This window comes from Lathyrus oleraceus, chromosome 7 (assembly GCF_024323335.1).
Source record: "Lathyrus oleraceus cultivar Zhongwan6 chromosome 7, CAAS_Psat_ZW6_1.0, whole genome shotgun sequence".
Taxonomy (NCBI): Eukaryota; Viridiplantae; Streptophyta; class Magnoliopsida; order Fabales; family Fabaceae; genus Lathyrus; species Lathyrus oleraceus.
Window position 1 is genome coordinate 144,663,275 of NC_066585.1, and position 20,762 is coordinate 144,684,036.

The window sequence follows — 20,762 nt, forward strand, 5'->3', positions numbered from 1 at the left end:
CCAAACAAAAATGAAAAATGGAAAAAATTCAGGGTCAAAATCGGGGTATGACACATAAGTTGCTATGTTTGTAACCGTTCCTCTATGCGAGTCGCCCATTGTGAGGATAAACATTTTGTCGAGGATGAAAGCGGTTGGTGCAGATGAAACTACAAGAAGTTGTTGTAGATGAAATTGCAGAAGAAGTAGTGAGTGATAGTATGGAAGAAGTGTTGATGGTGTGAATGAATTAATAGGCAAATGAATTGGATCATGGAAAATTGTATTTGCATGTGGTCTCCAAATGAATTGGCGCCCATGTGCATTTTGTACATGGTATCGCCATTCAAATTGGCGCCTCCGTAGGGACATGCATGACACACCTAGGTCTGATTGCTTGGTTTCGAGGTTTGCATGCATGCAAGACAAGGTGTCGCCAAATAGATTAGCGCCCATGTGCAAGGAATGAAAGGAGGCGCCAATTCATTTGGAGTGTGTGTTTGCATGTGTGACACGTGGCTGTCCTCTATCTTGCATGTTGGACATGTCACTTTTGAGTAGCTTGCATGGTTGACACATCATTTTGGACTAGCTTGCATGTGCGATACATCACTTCGAACTAGCTTGCATGTGAGACAAATCACTCACCTATTTAAGTGTCTTACTATCAACATCCAAGACTCAACCCACATCCATCTGCAGCAAGAAAATAGTTTTCATCTGCACAATGTCATCTTCACCAAAATACAGTGTCAACGTTCACTACAACGATGAAACATACGAGTCTGAGTTATACGATTTTTGTTTTCGAAACACCGATACCATTCGACTTACGATCAAGAGAAATGCAACCTGCTTGCATTTGAAAGAAAAAAAATACAATCCTGTATAGGATCGGGTATTGTGTCAAAGATCACGTATCAAAATCTAATATTTTTTTAGAACAGTCAATGCAAGGTTTTCCCACTTAAGGTACGTGCTGATGAAGATGTTGAATACATCTTTGTTAGTCATGAACATTCAAGATGCAATTGTATTAAGTTGTATATTACTCTTCAACCATGTATACCATCTCAGCAGTCTCAAATAACCAGTCATGATGAATCTGGTGAATTTGATCCACAATGGTCAGATGACGTCAACCCAGAAGCAAAAGCAGAAGTGAACGTCGTTGATGAAGAATAAGAGGAGACTGAGATACAGGTTGATCACATGCTGAACAACGACATTGAAGATGATGATCAAGCACCGCCAATACCTCCTAGTAATGTCTACAATCCGCCTCAACATATGACAAACATGGATCTGCATGACGATGAAACATCCAACAATGTTTTCTATAACCCATATCCACGCTCAGAAGGCGAATTAAAGGTGGGAGACATGTTTCGTAGCAAAGAAGAATGTGTGCGAGCTATCAAAAAATTCCACATGAACAACTCTGCCGATTTTACAGTGAAACACACTGATTCGAGAAGGTATGTCATCGAATGTCGTAACATCCTTTGTAAGTTTCGGTTGGTTGCGTCTTACAAAAAGAAAAACAACTCTTGGGAGATAGCTTCAATAGACCCACCTCATAGTTGCATTGTAACTAACGTTGAACAAGATCACCGTAAATTAAGCGTTGTATTGATATGTCAAGACATTCTGCCGTTGGTTAATAAAGACCCATCAGTGAAGGTAAGTATAATTATATCCCATATCAGAACAACATATAATTATACTCCATCTTACAAGAAATCCTGGATTGCAAGGACAAAGGCTGTTGAACAGGTATTCGGCAACTGGGAGGATTCATAGAAAGAATTGCCATGGTTTTATGGGCACTAAAAACATATGTCCCAGGAACTGTGGCAATTATGGAGACATTGTCAGCAATGATGCCAGACGGAACTTGTGTTACAGGTAATAGAATCTTTCACCATCTCTTTTGGGCGTTTGACCCATGCATCAAAGGTTTCGCATTCTGCAAACTTATTATTCAAATTGATGGCACTTGGTTATACGGAAAATACAAGGGTACTTTGTTTATGGAGGTTTCACAAGGCAACAACAACAATGTCTTTCCCATTGCCTTTGCTCTGGTTGAAGGTGAGACGGCTGGTGGATGAGGTTTCTTTCTTCGACATCTTAGAACGCATGTGGCTCCATAAGGCAATCTCTATTTGATTTCTGATAGACATGCTGCCATTGAGAGTGCCTATAACAACCATGACAACGGATGGCATGATCCTCCTTCTACCCATGTCTATTGAATTAGACATATTGCACAAAACTTCATGTGTGCAATAAAAGATAAGAATCTTTGCAAGAAAGTGGTGAATGATGGGTATGCTCTAACTCAGCCGTCATTTCAATATTATCGTGATGAAATTAGAATGTCTAATGAAGACGCGGGAAGATGGCTGAATAAGATACCAGTAGAGCAGTAGACAAGGGCATTTGACGGAGGTTGTCGATGGGGCCACATGACAATAAACCTTGTGGAATGCATGAACGGGGTATTAAAAGGAATTAGAAATCTGCCAATAACCGCCTTGGTAAGATTGACCTATTATAGGTTGGCTTCTACGTTCGCAACCAGAGGTGAAAGATGGAGTACGCTGTTAATGTTTGGGCAAGTATTCAGTGAGTGTTGCATGAAAGTCATGAAAGAGGAGAGCATCAAAGCTAGCACACACGCTGTAATAGTCATTGACCGTCATAGGCAAAATTTCAGCGTCCAGGAAATAATGGACCACAACGAGGGGAGACCAAATTTAGCTTATGCTGTTAGACTAAACAGAAGTTGGTGCGACTGTGAAAAATTCCAGGCCTTCCGCATTCCTTGCTCCCATGTCATTGCAATATTTATCTGATGTGTACAAGGTCGTCACCGTCATGAATGTATATAATAAAAGCTTCTCGGTACTACCAATGGAGGAATACTGGCCTCCATACGAAGGTGATATAGTTTGGCACAACGACGAGATGCGTAGAAAGAAAAAAGGAAGGCCAAACAAAACACGTATCAGGACAGAAATGGATTTGACAGATAAAATGATAAGATTATGTAGTATCTGTCATCAACCAGGACACAACAAGAACAACTGTCCCAATCGAGGAGCATCATCTGGGTCATAAGCTTTTTGTAACATTGTATTTTTATAACCTTCAATCATTATATATCATAAAGTTTTTGTTACAACGAGGTTCACAACAAACATCATTACAAAATAAGCTAACTGAAAATAGAAATATTTCTAACTGATTACAACAAACAAATTGATGTTATCTCGACCGAACATCATTTCCCTAGCATCCTTATCAATTTTCATTCGCACCCAACCAAAGATACTGTCGAGTCTCTCAATAATTCTAATTTTTTCCCCTTCTGGTATTTTCTCATCTAACCAACGAATCATCTCCCTCTTCAGTTGATCGAACGTAGTGATGTTCCAGAATAGCATCAGCATCGGAGGTTTGTCTCTCGCATAAATCACCTTTCCGTATCGGCGACAAACACCAAACATGATTGCCAAATGATAAAATGAGATGTGGAACAATGATTCACACAACACATCTATTTATAACAACAAAATTGCATTTTACACTGAGGTGTCAATCCAATTGGCGCCTCCTTTGTAAAAATAGACACGAGCGCCATTTGGATTGGCTGCACCATGTGCCCTAGCCAATCCAATTGGAGCCTCCATTCAATTTTTAAGAGGAGTCGCCAATTGGATTGGCGCCTCCTCCTAAAAGTGGGATACTTTGGGAATTTGTTTTGAAACCAGAGTTATTTTGGTAAAAAAATCATTGTATTCTTCTAATCCTTTCATCATCTCCAATATCTCAATCTAACCAACTGTTCAACGTCCGATTAAGACGTTCAAACGTATTTGTGTTCTAGAGATGAATCTTTATCAAAGACGGAACGACGGAAAATATTACATCGGCATTTTGCTTCTGAATGTATGCAGACATGGTTAAAACACAAAAACTTGAAGGAGACTTGAGTCGAATGAGAGGAAATATGGTAGTAGGGGATGATTTTGTGTGAAAAATATTGCATCCAAGGTGAGGTATTTATACATAGGAGGTATAAAATGCATGGCTAAGAGGCTAGGCACCTAACATGTCAACACATGCAGGCGCCAGAGGCTTCGGTGCCTCCTCTTAAGGCACCATGCAGGCGCCAGAGGCATTAGCGCCACTTCATGAGGCCCAATGCAGGCGCCATAGGCATTGGCACCTCCTCATGAGGTTACCAATGCAGGCACCAATGCCTTGTGAGCCTCCTCTTCATACATATGGCATGCGCCAGTTCATCTGCCGCATCCTCTTTTAAATATGGTTATTTTGGAAAAAAAATTGAAAAATTTGTTATTTTGGAATTATTTTTCAAAAAGTTGGTTATTTTAAAAAAAAAATCTAATATCCCCTGTAATATTTAGATTGTTACTTTTGAGGAAAAATATTCATCGGGAGTGATGTACTGTTTACTTTTGTACAAGAGAAATTTGACTCATAGGCAAGAACTTATATAAATAATTGTGTGATTATCACCAAAGTGAGATCAATCATTTTAATTTATAAAAGTCTATTTGTAGTTTGATGAATGATTTTCAGTCATTACTATAATTGAATTCCCAAAGGAGGACAATTGTATGTAAAGATTGTAATTAATTAAGGATATAAATATTGGAGATGCTTTGGTCTAAGAGATTTATTTGTCTAAAGAAGATAAATTTCTAAATTCAATGTATGCTCACTGAGTAACTTATTCTTGAAATTTATGGATGAAGTTGTTGGAGGTGTTTTGATTTAGAGAATTTATCTATCCAAAGGAGATAGATTTTAGAACCCAATGTATGTTCATTGGGTAACTCATATGAGGTTTGACCTTAGTTGTGACCTGGATTTGCGGATTCTACTCAAAGAGGATTGCGTGATAATGTTGGCCTCTTCGTGATAGCTTATGTTCATTAAAACTATATCTTGCCTTTATTATTTGTTCTAATGCATTCATATTTTGTCTCAACAATAATATTCTATATGAACAACTGTTCTGCTTCTATTGAGATCCTGAATGGATCTACTTTTAAGAAATAGAAGAAAGATTTAGAATTTTCATTAGAGATCACTGATCTTGACATGAAACTACGTGAAACCAAACTTGTGATCTTGATGTTGAATTCTCAATTTGTTGGTAATGATATCTTGCTGGATGATTTATATAAGTTGTCTTTGGATTGTGATAATATTTCCTTATCCTTGAATGGTAAGAGCTCCATTTCTAAAAGGTATAAAATTATAGAAAAATCCCCCTTGCTATGGCACACACGTTTATGCCATATCTCTAAAAAAATAGTTGAAAGGTTCATTAGAGATGATATTTTACCTTCCTTAGGTTTCAATGATTTGGGGACTTTTGTGGATTGTATTAGAGGAAAGTTTACTAAGACCAATAAGAAAGGTTCAACTAGAAGTTCAGACATTTTGGAAATTATTCATACAGACATTAGCGACTCCCTTTCTGATTCTATTTGTGGTAATAAATATTTTATCATTTTTATTTATGGTTTTTCCCAGTTTATCTATCTTTATTTGATTAAGGAAAAATCAGAAACACTTGAAAAGTTTAAAATCTTTAAACTGAAATTGAAAAGCAACTAGGAAAGGTGATAAAGGAGGTGAGTTCTGGCCATGGTAGAGAGTATTATTGTAGATATGATTCTATTGGGCAACATATGTGGCCTTTTACAAAATACTTGTAGGATTATGAAATTGTTCTACAATACACCATGCCTGGTACTCTTGAACAAAATAGTGTAGCCGAAAGGCAAAACCGAACTCTTAAGGATATGATGAGAAACATTATGAGTAGGGGGTTGCCCCATAGAGGTTAAAATATGTAATCCCTTTGAGACAAAGCTTGACCCTAAAACTAGTTGTTGTTTTTTCCATTGGATATCTAGATCGAGCCAAAGGATGCAAATTCTTCTGTCCTGATAGAGGTAATAAAATTGTGGAGTCCATGCATGCAAAATTCCTTGAGCTTAATGTTGCTGAGCCTGTCATTATATCTGGTAATATTGATTATGCTATGCCTGACGTTGTTTCTTTGCCACTGCCTAATTTTTTATAACGCTAGCTCATCCACTACTCGTGGAGGCTTTGCTCCAAATAAAAATGTGGTTGAACCACTTGGTGAAAATATAGTTGATCCTTCTGTTGTGGTTGAGAATGCACAACCTGCTGAGGTAGTTGAGCAAATCCATGTTAGAAGGACAGTAACACAAAAGCGACCTGCTATCCCTGATGATTTTGTAATTTATCTTCGTGAGCATGTTTATGATGTTGGTATTGTTATTGATCTTAAAAGTTATCTAGAAGCTATTACTTGTTCTCAATCTAGCATGTGCATAGATGAAATGCATGATGAAATGAAATCTATGGTAAATAATGATGTTTCAGAACTAATGGAGTTACTAATAAATTGTAAGGCGATTGGCTGCAAGTGGATATTCAAAACAAAGAAGGACTCAAAAGGTAAAATCAAGAGGTTTAAGACAAGTCTTGTGGTTAATGGATTCACACAAAAAGAAGGAAATGATTTTAATGAAACTTTTTCTCCTGTTTCCACTAAAGACTCTTTTGGAATCGTTATGGCCCTTGTAGCACATCTTGACTTGGAATTGCATCAGATGGATGTTCAGACTGGTTTTCTGAATGAGAATGTGTAAATGCAACAACCTGAGGGTTTTGTGACTAGTGGTAATGAGCATTTGGTTTGTAATTGAGAAAATCTATTTATGATTTGAAACAAACTTCCAGACAATGGTACTTTAAATTTGATGAGGTGGTGACTTCATTGGGTTTTGAAGAAAATAAAGTTGATTAGTGCATCTATCTTAAGGTCATCGGGATCAATTCATATTTCTTGTGTTGTATGTTGATGATATTTTTTTTCCAGTGGTGATCTTGGTATACTTAATGAGACCAAACTTATGCTAACCAAGTTATTTAAAATGAAAGATCTCAGTCAAGCATCCTTTATGCTGGGAATTTAAATACACAGAGACAGTTCACGTGGTGTACTTGGTTTCTCACAGAGGGCTTATATCTATAAAGTATTGGAGAGGTTCAATATGTAGAATTGTAAGCTAGGGGATGTTCTAATTACTAAAGGATACAAATTCAGTAAAGATCAATGTCCTAAAAATGAGATTGAGCGGGTAGAGATGAAGGGAAAACCCTTTGACATTGCATTGGGCAACTTGATATATGCTCAAGTATGCACCAAGTTTACATTGCTTTTGTAGGTGGTGTCTTGGGACGATACCAGTTTAATCCTGGGAATGATCATTGGATTGTTGCTAAGAAAGTGATGAGATATTTCCAGAGAACTAAATAGTATATACTTGTTTTTAGGAGAGTTGACAACTTGGAAATAGTTGGTATACTGACTATGATTTTATTGGTTGTGTTGATGACATGAAATCTACTTCTAGTTACATATTTATGTTGGATGAAGGTGCAATATCCTGGAAGAGTAAAAAGCAAACTCTATCCTCCTCTTCTACTATGCAGACAAAGTTTATTGCTTGTTATGTTGCTGCTACTCATGTTGTTTGGTTGAGAAATTTAGTAACTGGACTTCATATTGTTGATTCTATTGCTAGGCTACTAAAAATTTACCGTGATAACAATGCAGTTGCATTCTACTCTAAGAATAATAAAATTTCTAGCGGTTCTAAGCATTTGGAGTTGAAGTATTAAAAGTTAGAGATCTTTTAAAGAAAAATGACATTGTTGTTGAGTACATTGGTACTGATTTCATGCTAGTTGATCCCCTAACAAAGGGAGTTAGGCCCATTATGTTCAAAAACAATTTTGAGAACATATGCATTGTGAGTTATTTTGATGTAATTGGTTAGTGGAAGTTTATTCTTTGTTCCATTTTCTTAGCATGTTGTATTTTGTTTTGGACACTTTAATTGTTGGATTGTCAAGTACTTTCTATTTTGAGAAATTGATATTGCAATGAATATTGTTATTATTATTTTTCATTATTTATTTATATGTCAATTGTTAAAATTGGGACTAGTTGTCATTGAGACCATCATGCCTATGGTCGACACAAGTTTGGAGTTCGAGACATGATTATAATTTTGAGTTCGACATCTTCGGGACCAATATACTGGTGATTGATGCCATATTGGAGCTGAGGTATGATTTTAAGATCGAAGTTGTCAGGACCACTGTGCCGGTGGTCGACGTCATATTGGAGCTGAGGCGTTATGGTTTGTAAAATCATGCTATTTCTTTGACTTTAAGAAATTTGAGAGAATTTGTTAAGGAATGACAAAGAAAATAGCAGTTTAGTTGTTGGATCACATTGGCATGTTGTTTTCTTGCCACACTCCACACTAATGACTAGTTGACGAAGTCTGTAGTATTAGTAACAGGTTTTACGTCAATGAAGGATATAGTAATCATCATTATTTGATACTATTTGGCTTTTGTTGGATGAAGTCATATTCAGATATTGCACATGGAATCATGTATTTTCTTAAAATGTGGTCACATTTTAAGAAATTAGTCATTAACCCGAGATTCGTTGTCAAAATGTTTTTTAAAAATTTAAAATCACACAATTGTTTTTACCCAAATGGGAGTGTGTTAGATTTATCTGATATTTTATAGGCTACAATCAATTGTTATTTTAGTTTAAGAAAATCAGGTTAATCATGATTCTGATGGGGTGCATAAATAAGCCTTTTTATTGGTTAAGTGATCTTTTTTAATTAAAGTAGAGTATCTGAAACCAGATTGATGTGGGCAAAAATGTGTGCTTTAACCCTTGGCCCATAATGGATGTGGGTTAGGTTGTATATATTATATGGCTAAGCCCCTTCTCTAATCACATAATTAGAAAGACAATTGATGTCTCCACAAGTTGCCCCCATCCCCATTGAGGGTTGTTGTGAACGAGAGTGTGAGATACAAAGGAAGATCTGATCGCTCATCTTTTCAAGATTCTGAATCAAGGTGGTAAGAATGACAACTCTTATTCTCACAAATCATATTTTCAACAAGTAAGTGTTGATGTTCTAATTTCATATAATTGATCAATGAATTTTTCCGCTTACAATTCAAGCACGCTTTGCAGGAAATAAGATAAATCTCATCAACAGAAGAAAAAAAATCATAAATCAATATTTAAGGATGACTCGATACTCTATTAAAGACATATGTTTATTTAGACTACCAATAATATATATATATATATATATATATATATATATATATATATATATATATATATATATTTATTTATATATATATATATATATATATATATATATATATATATATAATAAATATATATATATATATATATATATATATATATATATATATATATATATATATATATATATATATATATATTATATATATATATATATATATATATTATATATATATATATATATATATATTATTACTAATTAGTATGAGCATGTTGCGTCTTTATTGTAGGTGTTGGGAGAGATGAAGTGGGGACTTAGTTTGTCTCGCTGTCTCTATTTCGTTCGTCCTTTTTTGTTTTCTTATAAATAAACCAAACAAACACTCACTAAACTCATAATTAACTACTCTTCTAAATTACCACCTAAAATAAAATACGGATATTTTATATTTAATAATAATAATAATAAATAATAATAATAATAATAATAATAATATTTATTATTATTATTATTATTATTATTATTATTGATGAAAGTAGTTTATTTAAGGTTTTATATAAAAATATGATCTGTAGTACTATTAACTCTATCGTTGTTGTTTCATTCATCTCAATATGTTTTGTTGTCTTGTGCTATGTAATTATGTTATCTGACAACCCTACCAATACCATCTCTCTTCTCTCCTTTCCCATAACTCTCTTTCTTTTTCTTCTCTAATCTTATCATCTCCTTTTTAAGTATCGCCTTACTCATTCATTCATTCATTCTCCTCTTTTTCATACAAAAGCCTTTCCACCTTTTGTCTTTGCTTCTTCTCAATCACACTACTACTTGCCTTCCCTTTATATTATATCCCTCCACAATCCTCCTACTATGCTAATTGCTTATGTAAGTAACTGCATCTTTGTTTTCAGTATTGAAATTTAGATCTAAGTTGCTATGAGTATCAACATGGAGCCTAATTTGATGTTACTAGCATTTTTTCTCTTGTTAAATAGTTGAATGATTTAAATAACTCATGATTCCCTTTGGTATATATTCAACTTCTTTCTCTAATAACCAATTCAAGCTACCTTCTTGAGTTTTAGTGTTTCCAATCTTCCAATTTTCTGTTTGATTTCATTGTTTAGGACTATTTTGAGTGATTAGCATCAATTGTGAGTTAAATATGTTACTAATTGGGCATGTTTAAGGATTAAATCTAAATTGTTACAAATTATAATTTATTATTCCTTCCTTGGGAAGATAGTTTACTTTTGATGTGATAGTTTAATATCTATGTCCTTTTTTGGACAAACAAAATGTAGTCTTAGGCCTTTTTATGAAACTGAATTCAGTCTCCAAATTCACACATTCGGGTCATTAATGATTGTTCTATCAAAATCCGAAGGTTTAGTAAAATACATCTTTTAATTTTTTGTTTTAATTTAAAATTGAATTTTGTTGTGTGTGCGCTACATATCTTTGTTCTTTTTTGAGGAAGATGTTGTTGACATTGAGCAATCCTAACATAGCATATAATGTAGGTGACAGTATCATCATGATAAGCTAGTCAAAGTGTAGAAGAAGTTATAGCTCTTAGAAGATTCATATAAATGATGACTCCAAACTTAAACTTGGAACCCGAAAATCCTTCCGAAGCGCCTCGCGATCTTGGCTCCATGACGCTTGACTTGACACTCAATATCAGTTCGAGTGATGGCGAGTTTAAGGCTTCAAGTGATGCTAGCAGTGAAGTGGGAGCTACTGCTGAAGCTCATGCTTCGCCGCCATCGGTAACTCCAAGGGTTTTCTCTTGTAATTACTGCAGGAGGAAATTCTTTAGCTCGCAAGCGTTAGGAGGTCATCAGAATGCTCACAAACGGGAGAGGACGATGGCTAAACGTGCAATGAGAATGGGAATGTTCACCGACAGGTACACAAGCCTAGCATCACTACCTCTTCATGGTTCGCCTTTTCGGTCCCTTGGCGTTGAAGCTCATGGTGCAATGCATCAAAGAGCACATATGCAACCGATTTCATCAGCAAGGGCTCCTGATATGAGAGCTGCTGCGAAATTCAATAGAAACCATTTCGGATCAGTTGTTTTTGCGGAAGATGACGATGTAGGTTTCTTTTGGCCGGGAAGTTTCAGACAGGTGGATCAGGGAGGTGGTATCGTTGTTGGAAATTCTAGTTTTGCTCCAATGGCACCTCCTCCACCACAAGCATCTACATCTCCTGATCTCACTTTGAAGCTATAAGATTCAAGAGATGATACAAGCCTTTTGGTAAGGTGTTAGTTCAGTAGTAGTAAGAGTTCGACCGTATAATGTCAAGGATCGAAGAAGTACAGCTTTTCTCGGGAACAATTGTAAAATAGTCATTAGATAAACCCTTCACAAAATAATGAGCTAGTGATTGTAAGAACATGTGGATTCATTGTTTAACATTAGGCCAAAAATTATCAATCACTCATTCATTATTATTGTTATTTTTGGTGAGGGGTTTATCATGACTTTATGCAGGTTCTGTCATGTAACTTTTTTATTTTAGATTATTTTGTCTTTGATCTCATTCTATTAAGACCTGAAATTATTAAGTAATGTAGCTTGCATTTTATGTGTAGTGAGACTGAGATATGTATTTTTCAATGGCTATTTTCATCCTATTGATGGTTATGGATTCTCATCCATGTTCAAGGGGACTCCAAATAAAATTGGTAAAGATTCTTCCAGGTTAAAAAGGCGTGGGGGCCTAAGGACATTAAAATGACAAAAATGCAGAGATGTGGACCATATGGTGGAAGATGGACATGTGACTATGAATCTATGTAAAGTATTGCAATAATTAAAATGGAAGGAATGACAATGTATGTGTACTATATATGAAGACTAGAACATTAAAACATTATTATACAGTGTATTTTTCATGAATAAGCCTTCACTTTATTTTTTAAACTATCATTCTCTTATCAATCTGTTCTATAAATTATTAAAATAAATTATAAGTCCCTAAGTTTTTCTCAGTTATGGATCCATGTCAAGGTTGGTGGATCATTGGATGAAGTTGGTTTAAAGAACTCAACAAAGGGTTTAATTTATGGATCCATGTTAAGAGAAATTCAACAGAAATAGACTCAAGGAGATGCTGATTTTAAGCAATGATGTGGTGACAATGTTGGAATATCAACACAAGTGTAAGTCATGAAAAAGAATTCCAAACATGCTCTGTTAGAGTGGATCTTCAATGTGGCTATCACACAACAATGATCACCAAAAAGATACAGGTTAGTTAGGCACTAACTAACTCGCTTTCATCACCTTTTCTAATATAAATATAGTTAATTAGTTTCTTCACTGCGAAGCTTTCCAATTGGAGAGAGTTATAATTAGAAGTTAGTAAAAGGAGAAATCATCACCTATTGTCACACCTATGATGGTTAATATGTATTCCCTTCATGAAATATGACATTCATGAAAAGAGGGGGAGAAAAGCTTCGCATTCATGAAAAGAATTGATGAAAATAGAATATTATAAATGAATAAAAAGTATCATTCGTGGTTACAACTATCTATACTATCTCACTTGATCTAATATATAACTAACCTATATTTTTAATATTCCCCTGCATGTTGGAAGCAAGAAATCGCAAAGTGGAATTTAGTTTGATATTTTGTAATTTGGTCTTACTCTTATTTGTTCTTTTGTTCACCATCTTCCACCTTTGATTGTTCATCTTTTTCTGCAATCAAATGCCACATCGCAATGCAAATATGATTCTAGTTAAATCTCAACTCGATTTACTTTACTATGTTCACCCAAGCGAAGACAAGAATTCAGTCACAATTATACCCAAACTTGATGGCGCCAATTATGTTGGTTGGAGCAAAATTTTTAGAAGAGCTCTTCGTGCAAAGAACAAACTTTCCATGATTGATCATTCAACACCTGTGCCAAATGATGGTATTAATAAATCATCTTGTGAATGGTGCAACCATATCTTACACTCTTGGATGATAAATTATGTTTATGATTCTATTGTTCAGACAATTTTATATCATGATAATGTAATAGAAGTTTGGGATGACTTGAAAGAAAGATTTTCAAAGATTGTTAGAGTTTGAGTTTCAACACTTCAATCTCAACTCAATTCTCTAAAACAAGATTCCAAATCTGTTCTTGAATATTTCATAGAAATTAAAATTTTATGGGATGAATTGAGTGTACACATGCCAATTGCATCATGTACAAGCTACCATAAATGTAAATGTGAAGTTATGCGTTCAACAAGAACATACATATTTGAAGATCAATCCATCCTATTCTTAATTAGTTTAAATGACAGTTTTTCAGTCGTGAAGACTCAAGAAGAAAGAAGCATGATTCCTACATCTAATCTTGACACTTAAAATCTGTTGGCAAATGCTTTTGATGTAAAAAGAAACTATGGTAGAGGTAGAGGTTCTTTTGAAAAAACAAATTCTAGATTCTGCATACATTGCAACAAACATGGACACACCATTGAATTTTGTTATCAAAAGCATGGTCACCCTCAAATTCACAAAATACATTAGTTGTTAATGCTCAGACACATTCTAATTCAAATGGCCAAACTGCTTCTGACATAAGTGATTCACAAATCCAGGTGGATCCTGTTGGTGTAAGCCCTAGAGGTCAATACTTTTGGTACTTGTATCGAATTATTTATTAATAATAAAAGACTTTTTCTTTATTATGTTTGTTTAATAAAGTCCCTAGAATAGATAGCCCGTTTAATGTATCAAGTGTGACTTAATCATGAGGTCCCATTAAACATAAAGACATTATTCTTAAAATATCTGCAGTCGAGCTTCGTTGTGAAGTGGAATAACATTAAAACATTAAGATTGTTATGTATATAGACTGATGATCACATCTCATGGACCATGGATAAGGAGTTATCAAGTCTTAAACATAGGTATGAATATTAGGAGTAATATTTATACTGGATTGACCCGCTATGAGAATACCATATAGAATGTTATGCAAAGTGTCATAAGTTATTCTCATGGTGATAGTGGTGTATACCACCCTTCGACCTGAAACCACTATGGACCCTAGATGTAGAGTCGAGTGCTTTATTGTTGATCAAACGTTGTCCGTAACTGGATGACCATAAAGACAGTTTATGGGTACTCCACGAAGCATGCTGAGGGACATGAGTGACCTAGATGGAATTTCCCTATCCTGCGTAACAGGATAAATGTCTACGGGGCCAATATTGAACTGGACAAGGATGACACGGTCTATGTCTTGTGTTCAATATAGACATAGGGACAAAAGAGTAATTATACACATAAGTATTATCACAAAAGGATTTGTCAGATCACATGACATTTTCGTGTCTTGGGTAGCAGTGATGTGTTGCTAGATACCGCTCACTATTTATTATGTTAAATACGTGATTTAACATAATTGCTAAGGTCGCGAAAACCTACAGTGTCACACACAAAAGGACGGATTGATGAGAGATAGAGTAAATAAGGAACACCGTAAGGTACAGTGCACTTAAGTGAATTGTAGAACATCGTAAGGTACGGTGTACTTAAGTAGAATACGAAATATGGTAAGGTACCATGCGCTTAAGTGATTTTGGCATATTATAAGATATGGGCTACATACACTTAAGTGGGCTTTTTAGCTTGCAACCCACACCAGTGGTTCTATAAATAGAACTCTTGTGCAGAAGCATTTGTGCAGTTGAAATTTCATTTCTCTCTCTCTCTCTCTCTCTCTCTCACTCAAAGCCTTCATTCGTAGTAGCTAGCACTGAGATTGAAGGAATCCATTCGTGTGGACTGAGTAGAGGCGTTGTCACCATTCAACGTTCGTGATCACTCCTTAGATTTACATCGAGGGTTTCAATCGCCACAAGAGGTAACGATTCTATCACTGATCATGCCCATTCGTAAGGATCACTAAAGGAGAAATTTTTAAATTTCCACTGCGTTTTGGATCGTTATTCTCCTTCAGATCCTGCATTTATTATCACTCAAGAAAAGTATGATCAGTTAATATGTTTATTACAACAGGAAAACTTGATTCATCAAGCAAATGATATTTGTTCAAGTTCCAATCAAATCACCTCATTTGAAATGGTTCAGCTTGGTCATTTATCACATAAACCAATCCATTCCATATTAGGTAACATTTTCAATTCCAAGTCAAATTTACCTTATTATCCAAGTAACAGTCATAATCCATCTTGTTGGATCATTGATTCTAGAGCTAATGACCATATTTGTTCATCATTTCATTCCTATGAATCATATTATAGAATTGAACCATTAGATATTCATTGACCAAATGTTAGTTCAATGCAAGTACATTATGCAAGTAATGTCAAAATCTCCTAATTTCTTTCTCTTTCCAATGTTTTATATTCAGATGCTTTCAAAATCAATATGATATTTGTATCCAAGTTATGTCAATCCCTCAACTTATCAACCAAATTCACATAAACTCACCATTTTTTACTTGATACGAAGTCAACGAGGATGCTTGGTTTGACTAGTCAAGTGAGTGGATTGTAAAAATTGATGAGGAATTCCAAATCTACACTAGTACCTAGCCTACCTTTTCCTTATAAACATGAAAACCACACTGGTAGTCATTCATCTTTTCACATCTTACCTCAAACTTCTATATGAAATTTTAGGCTAGGACATCGCTCCAATCATAAATTGTATGATATGACAAAATTGTATCCCTCTATTAACAATGACAATAAAACTGTTTGTGACTGCCACTTTTCTAAACAAAAGAAAAATCCATATGTATGTTAAGTACATCACATGCTACTTCTAAATTTTCTCTTTTACATTTTTATGTATGGGTACTAATATCCACTCTTTTAATTCATGGACATAGATATTTTTTAACCATTGTGGATGACTTTAGTAGATCTATATGGATTATCTTAATGGAAGTCAAATATGAAGTAGTTATGCATGTTCAAAACTTTGTTAACATGGTTGAAAACCAACATAAAACCACTCCTCAAATCATAAGTACAAAGAATCTGCCCTTTTATTCTTTTTACAATACAAAGGCATTCAACACCAAATGTCTTATATCGAAAACCCCAACAAAATGGGAGAGTGAAGAGAAAACATCAACATATTTTGAATGTTGAAAGAGCCTTGTTATACCAATCTAAACTTTCAAAAATATATTGGTCATATGCAGTAATCAAGCTATATTCCTGATCAATAAAGTCACACTCTAATACTATTCAACAAATCACCATATTACACTTTGTTTGACAAAGACCCTGACCTACAAAATTTCAAAGTCTTTGGATGTCTTGCATTTGCATCAACTTTACAATCCCAGATATCCAAACTTGATTCACACTACTAAAAATAATATATGTTATGTCGGACGCGAAATAAATTTTATCTCGGTTACAATTCCGAGGTAACAAAGGGTAATGTGAAAAGTGGAAGCTTTACCCCTCGGTTTAAAAATAATTGAGGGTTTAGTTTAAATGGTCATGGGTTTGAACCCCAACAATAATATTTTTATATTTTCCAAACTAGCATCATATACCTCTCGGTTTTATAACAAAACCAAGGGGTAAGATATATATATATATATATATATATATATATATATATATATATATATATATATATATATATATATATATATATATATATATATATATATATATATATATATATATATATATAGAGAGAGAGAGAGAGAGAGAGAGATTTTAAATCCTCATTACATTGTTTATACAGAATATTAATAAATTAATTTGTTTACAAACTACATTGTTTACACAATATTAAAGTAAAAATGTTGTTCTTCATCGTCATCGCTGTCGATGAAGAACAAATGATGAATCTCTTGGAGAAGAGCAACTGTTGGGGATCCTCATTTCATTAATCTTGAGGAAGATCAAATATTGAATGCAATATATTCTTTATGGGTTTTGCATTCATTTGTGTCTGATATAAAACAAAAAAAGGTTAGATAAATAAAATAAATATCCAGTTATATAATTATATAAGAACAATACTCTCACCAAAGTAAATACAGTACTCTCACCAACGACATATTAAAAACCTAAATTTTTTATGATCTTGCAATCTATCATATTGATACAGTGTTCTGATTAAACATACACAGTTTCACAATATTTGAGTTTCTTGTGGATTCACTAATATTATAATGCTTTTATAATAAGGCTTTTAGGTATCACGAGGATCACAAATGACAGTGTCTCGAGTGTTGATACTCATTAAATGAACGACAAATATTTGTTTAAGGACGGTGAAGAAACACACTTATATTTTACCTCAATAAAATATGTTCCAACCCAAGCGCCAAATACCTCTCAGTTTTTGTTAAAGACAGAGGGGAAAAACCTTTTTTTTTCAATATTTACATTTGTATACAGAATAGTAAAATAAATTGTTCAAACAAATCAACCACACACCTCTCGATTTCTGTTAAAAACGAAGGAAAAAAGCTTTTTTTTTTAAATATTTACACTGTTTACACAAAATAATAAAATAATAGGGTAAAATATGTTTAACAAGTATTTCTATAGTAAAATATGATGATTAATCACATCGAATTTATTATAAAACCAAGGTTTTTTATCTTCTCCTTTTAACTATCACCTCGGTGATGACGAAAACCGAGGTGAATAATTCTTTTTTTTTAAATTACATTATTTACACGGAATATTAAAATAAATTATTTACAACAAATCTTTGCTCTTATTACTGAATATCTTTGTTGATATCTAGATTTAGTTGCATTCCCTTCTTTAAATGATGGTTATTCCAAAAATACAACAACGACAACATCAACACCATTATATGAGATAGATTGTATGGGCAGAAAAAATGTTTTATTCAAAATAGAAGAATATTGAATATATTTTTTGTCTTGTAATTCATCCCAAAGAATGATGCTTGCGAGTTTGGGGCGACTTCATATTAGTAAGGATTATGGTAAAATCTTATTATTTTATGCCCCGGTTAAATAGAAAACAAAAGGGTTAGAACATTTTTTTTACACTTATAAACAAATAAAATCATAAACTACGTTAGATGAAAATCTTGTACTGAGTTGTTTTTTCACCTCGGTGTTATGAAAAACTGAGGAAAAATATGATTTTTTTAATTTTTTTAAATAATAAAAAATAACGCGCCTTTTTTTTATACCTCAGTTTTCTATTACTCGAGGTGAAAGTTTCGTCATGAAAAGCATTATTTGTTGTAGTGTCAAGAGCTAGAATATATGTTTTCTTGGGATACAAGGCATGTTACAAAGGATATGTTCTTTTGGATTGACATACAAATGAAGTTTTCATTTATAGAAATGTAACTTTCCATGAACACTTTATCCCATTTCCATCACATGACATTACTCCAACCAATAATTGGGAAATTTATCAAACTCACCAAACTCACACAAACCCTATTATCCCACATTAACCTCTTACACCACATACACATATCCCATCTCATGCCTATACTAACCATCATTATGATAATGATAAATAACTACCATAATTACCAATACCACATCAATCACCTGAAGCACATAAACTTGCATTACCATCATTATTTAATGACCATCACCATGATGATGATGAAGCAAACCTGATATCCCTTCCCATTGATCAACCTGTTAGAACAAAAAGGCCACCTATATACCTCAAAGATCATATTTGCAATACATTCACTGATGCACCTAACCTTTCATCTTTAGGTACACTATACCTGTTAGATTGTAATTTTAAGTGTCGGGTTTTTGTTATCGTATCCATAGGGATTGTAAGATATCACCGCCGTTCGATGGTTGTATTAATTCTAGCTTTAGGTAACAATAGGGTTTTGGTTGTTGTCACGTTATCTTGCATAAAAATGTAATAAAATGCGATAAAAGTTATGGTTTGAATATTTGAGAAATATTGTCAAAGTTAGGGTTCAACGATCACTTTGCATGTATTTGTTCAGTCAACAATCTTATAAACTCCTTTAGATGATAAATTATTTCACAAAGTCCTCCCAATGTGTTTCTCTCGAACACACATTGTGAGTTTTCCCATTTTGATCCATTATTTATCTCTAACACAATCTATCAAAATGACAACTTTTCGGTTCAACCTTATGGTGAACAAAATCATTCATTACTATCTCTAGCTAACAAACAAGATTGGATGAAAACCTAGGTTAAGAGTTGGTAAACATCTCTCGATCATAAACCAACACAAAGTGTTTTGAATAAGAACAAAGTTTTCATCATAGATTCACCATTAAAGAGTTTACAAATGAAGATCCTTACATTTACACACAAAGCTAATGATCATCTACATCTAACCTTGACAAATGGAGGACTTAGCTACTCATTTTCATGGTAGCTTGGTCGGAAAGTTTCGGAAGAAGGTTGATCAACATCCAAGTCGAATAATCAAGATTGGATGGGAATCCACCTTCTTTTTGTAAAAGATGGTTAAGAGATGAAGAGAAATGAAATCTAGGTCAAAAAAAGATCTCTAGAGCCAAAGCTGGAAAATATCTAGAAAAAGTACAAAAGTATGGAAAGATGAAGTATGGCTCTCAAAAGTGGCACTTGCTACTTATAGTGTTGTTTCTGGGCTATCATGCTCGCTAGGCGAGCAGACTGCTTCGCCTAGCGAGCCCCAAAATAAGGCACCTGAGGCATCTGCGCCCAGAGAAACAGCCTTTCCCAGACTGTCATGTTCGCCTAGCGAACAAAACCTTCGCCTAGCGAAGGGCACGCTTCAACCTTCGCTCCAGCGAGGTTGAGAGGTTTTGCTACTGGAATCCTCACTGGGAACTCGCTAGAGCCTCGCCTAGCGAGTGAGTGCTGGCTGCGCTTTTCACCAAGTCTGGAAGTGTTCGCTACCCACCTCGCTAGCAGCTCGCCTAGCGAGTTTGGTCATGTTTGCCACTGTAAATTACTGGAGCATTTCGCTGGACGCTCGCCTAGCGAGTGCTTCGCCACAGCCCTCGCCTAGCGAGCAAGCTGATGAATGCTTGTTTGATTTGATCCCTTTGCCAAATTTCTTGTGTCTTCACTTTCTATTATTTCATGCCTACTTCCTGCACAATAACACACAAATCAAAGGTACCAAGATCGTTTATCATTGAATTGCATTTCATCTAAAACAAGGGTGGTTTTGAACATTATAGCAAGGAAATGGAGTGAAAGATACCCATATTTGATAGCTCAAATTAGCACTTTTGGGTATTGTCGCATCACGCGAAAAACCGGCGGGAAAACAAGAACAACAGAGCCGCCACCGTGCGTTATTTATCCCAAAAGAGGGAAAGGAAACGCTCAGAGTAAACCTGGGAAAGGAAAGGTCTCGCGACCAAAGAGAATGGGATCGGGAGTCGGTTATGCGAAGGGAAGGTATTAGCACCCCTACGCATCCGTCGTACTCGACGGGATCCACGCACAATAGGAAGGAAAAATGGTTGCTAAAAACACTGCTCACACACACACAACTGGCTGAAAGAGACACAA

At 34.6% G+C, this 20,762-nt stretch overlaps 1 protein-coding gene across 3 annotated transcripts; it reads left to right on the forward strand.

The window, feature by feature from the left end:
- Positions 1 to 9,807: 9,807 nt before the first annotated feature.
- Positions 9,808 to 12,133, forward strand: LOC127101151 (zinc finger protein 4). Of its 3 annotated transcripts, XM_051038478.1 has the most exons (3): positions 9,810 to 10,109; positions 10,748 to 11,491; positions 11,830 to 12,133. In XM_051038478.1, exon 2 carries the CDS (start codon positions 10,817 to 10,819, stop codon positions 11,462 to 11,464), a length of 648 nt encoding a protein of 215 aa, XP_050894435.1. In that variant the 5' UTR covers positions 9,810 to 10,109; positions 10,748 to 10,816; the 3' UTR covers positions 11,465 to 11,491; positions 11,830 to 12,133. The 3 variants fall into 3 exon arrangements, with proteins under 3 accessions (XP_050894436.1, XP_050894435.1, XP_050894434.1); XM_051038479.1 differs by lacking the exon at positions 11,830 to 12,133 and having other exon boundaries at positions 9,808 to 10,109; positions 10,755 to 11,828; XM_051038477.1 differs by lacking the exon at positions 11,830 to 12,133 and having other exon boundaries at positions 9,812 to 10,109; positions 10,748 to 11,828.
- The last annotated feature ends 8,629 nt before the right edge of the window (positions 12,134 to 20,762 follow it).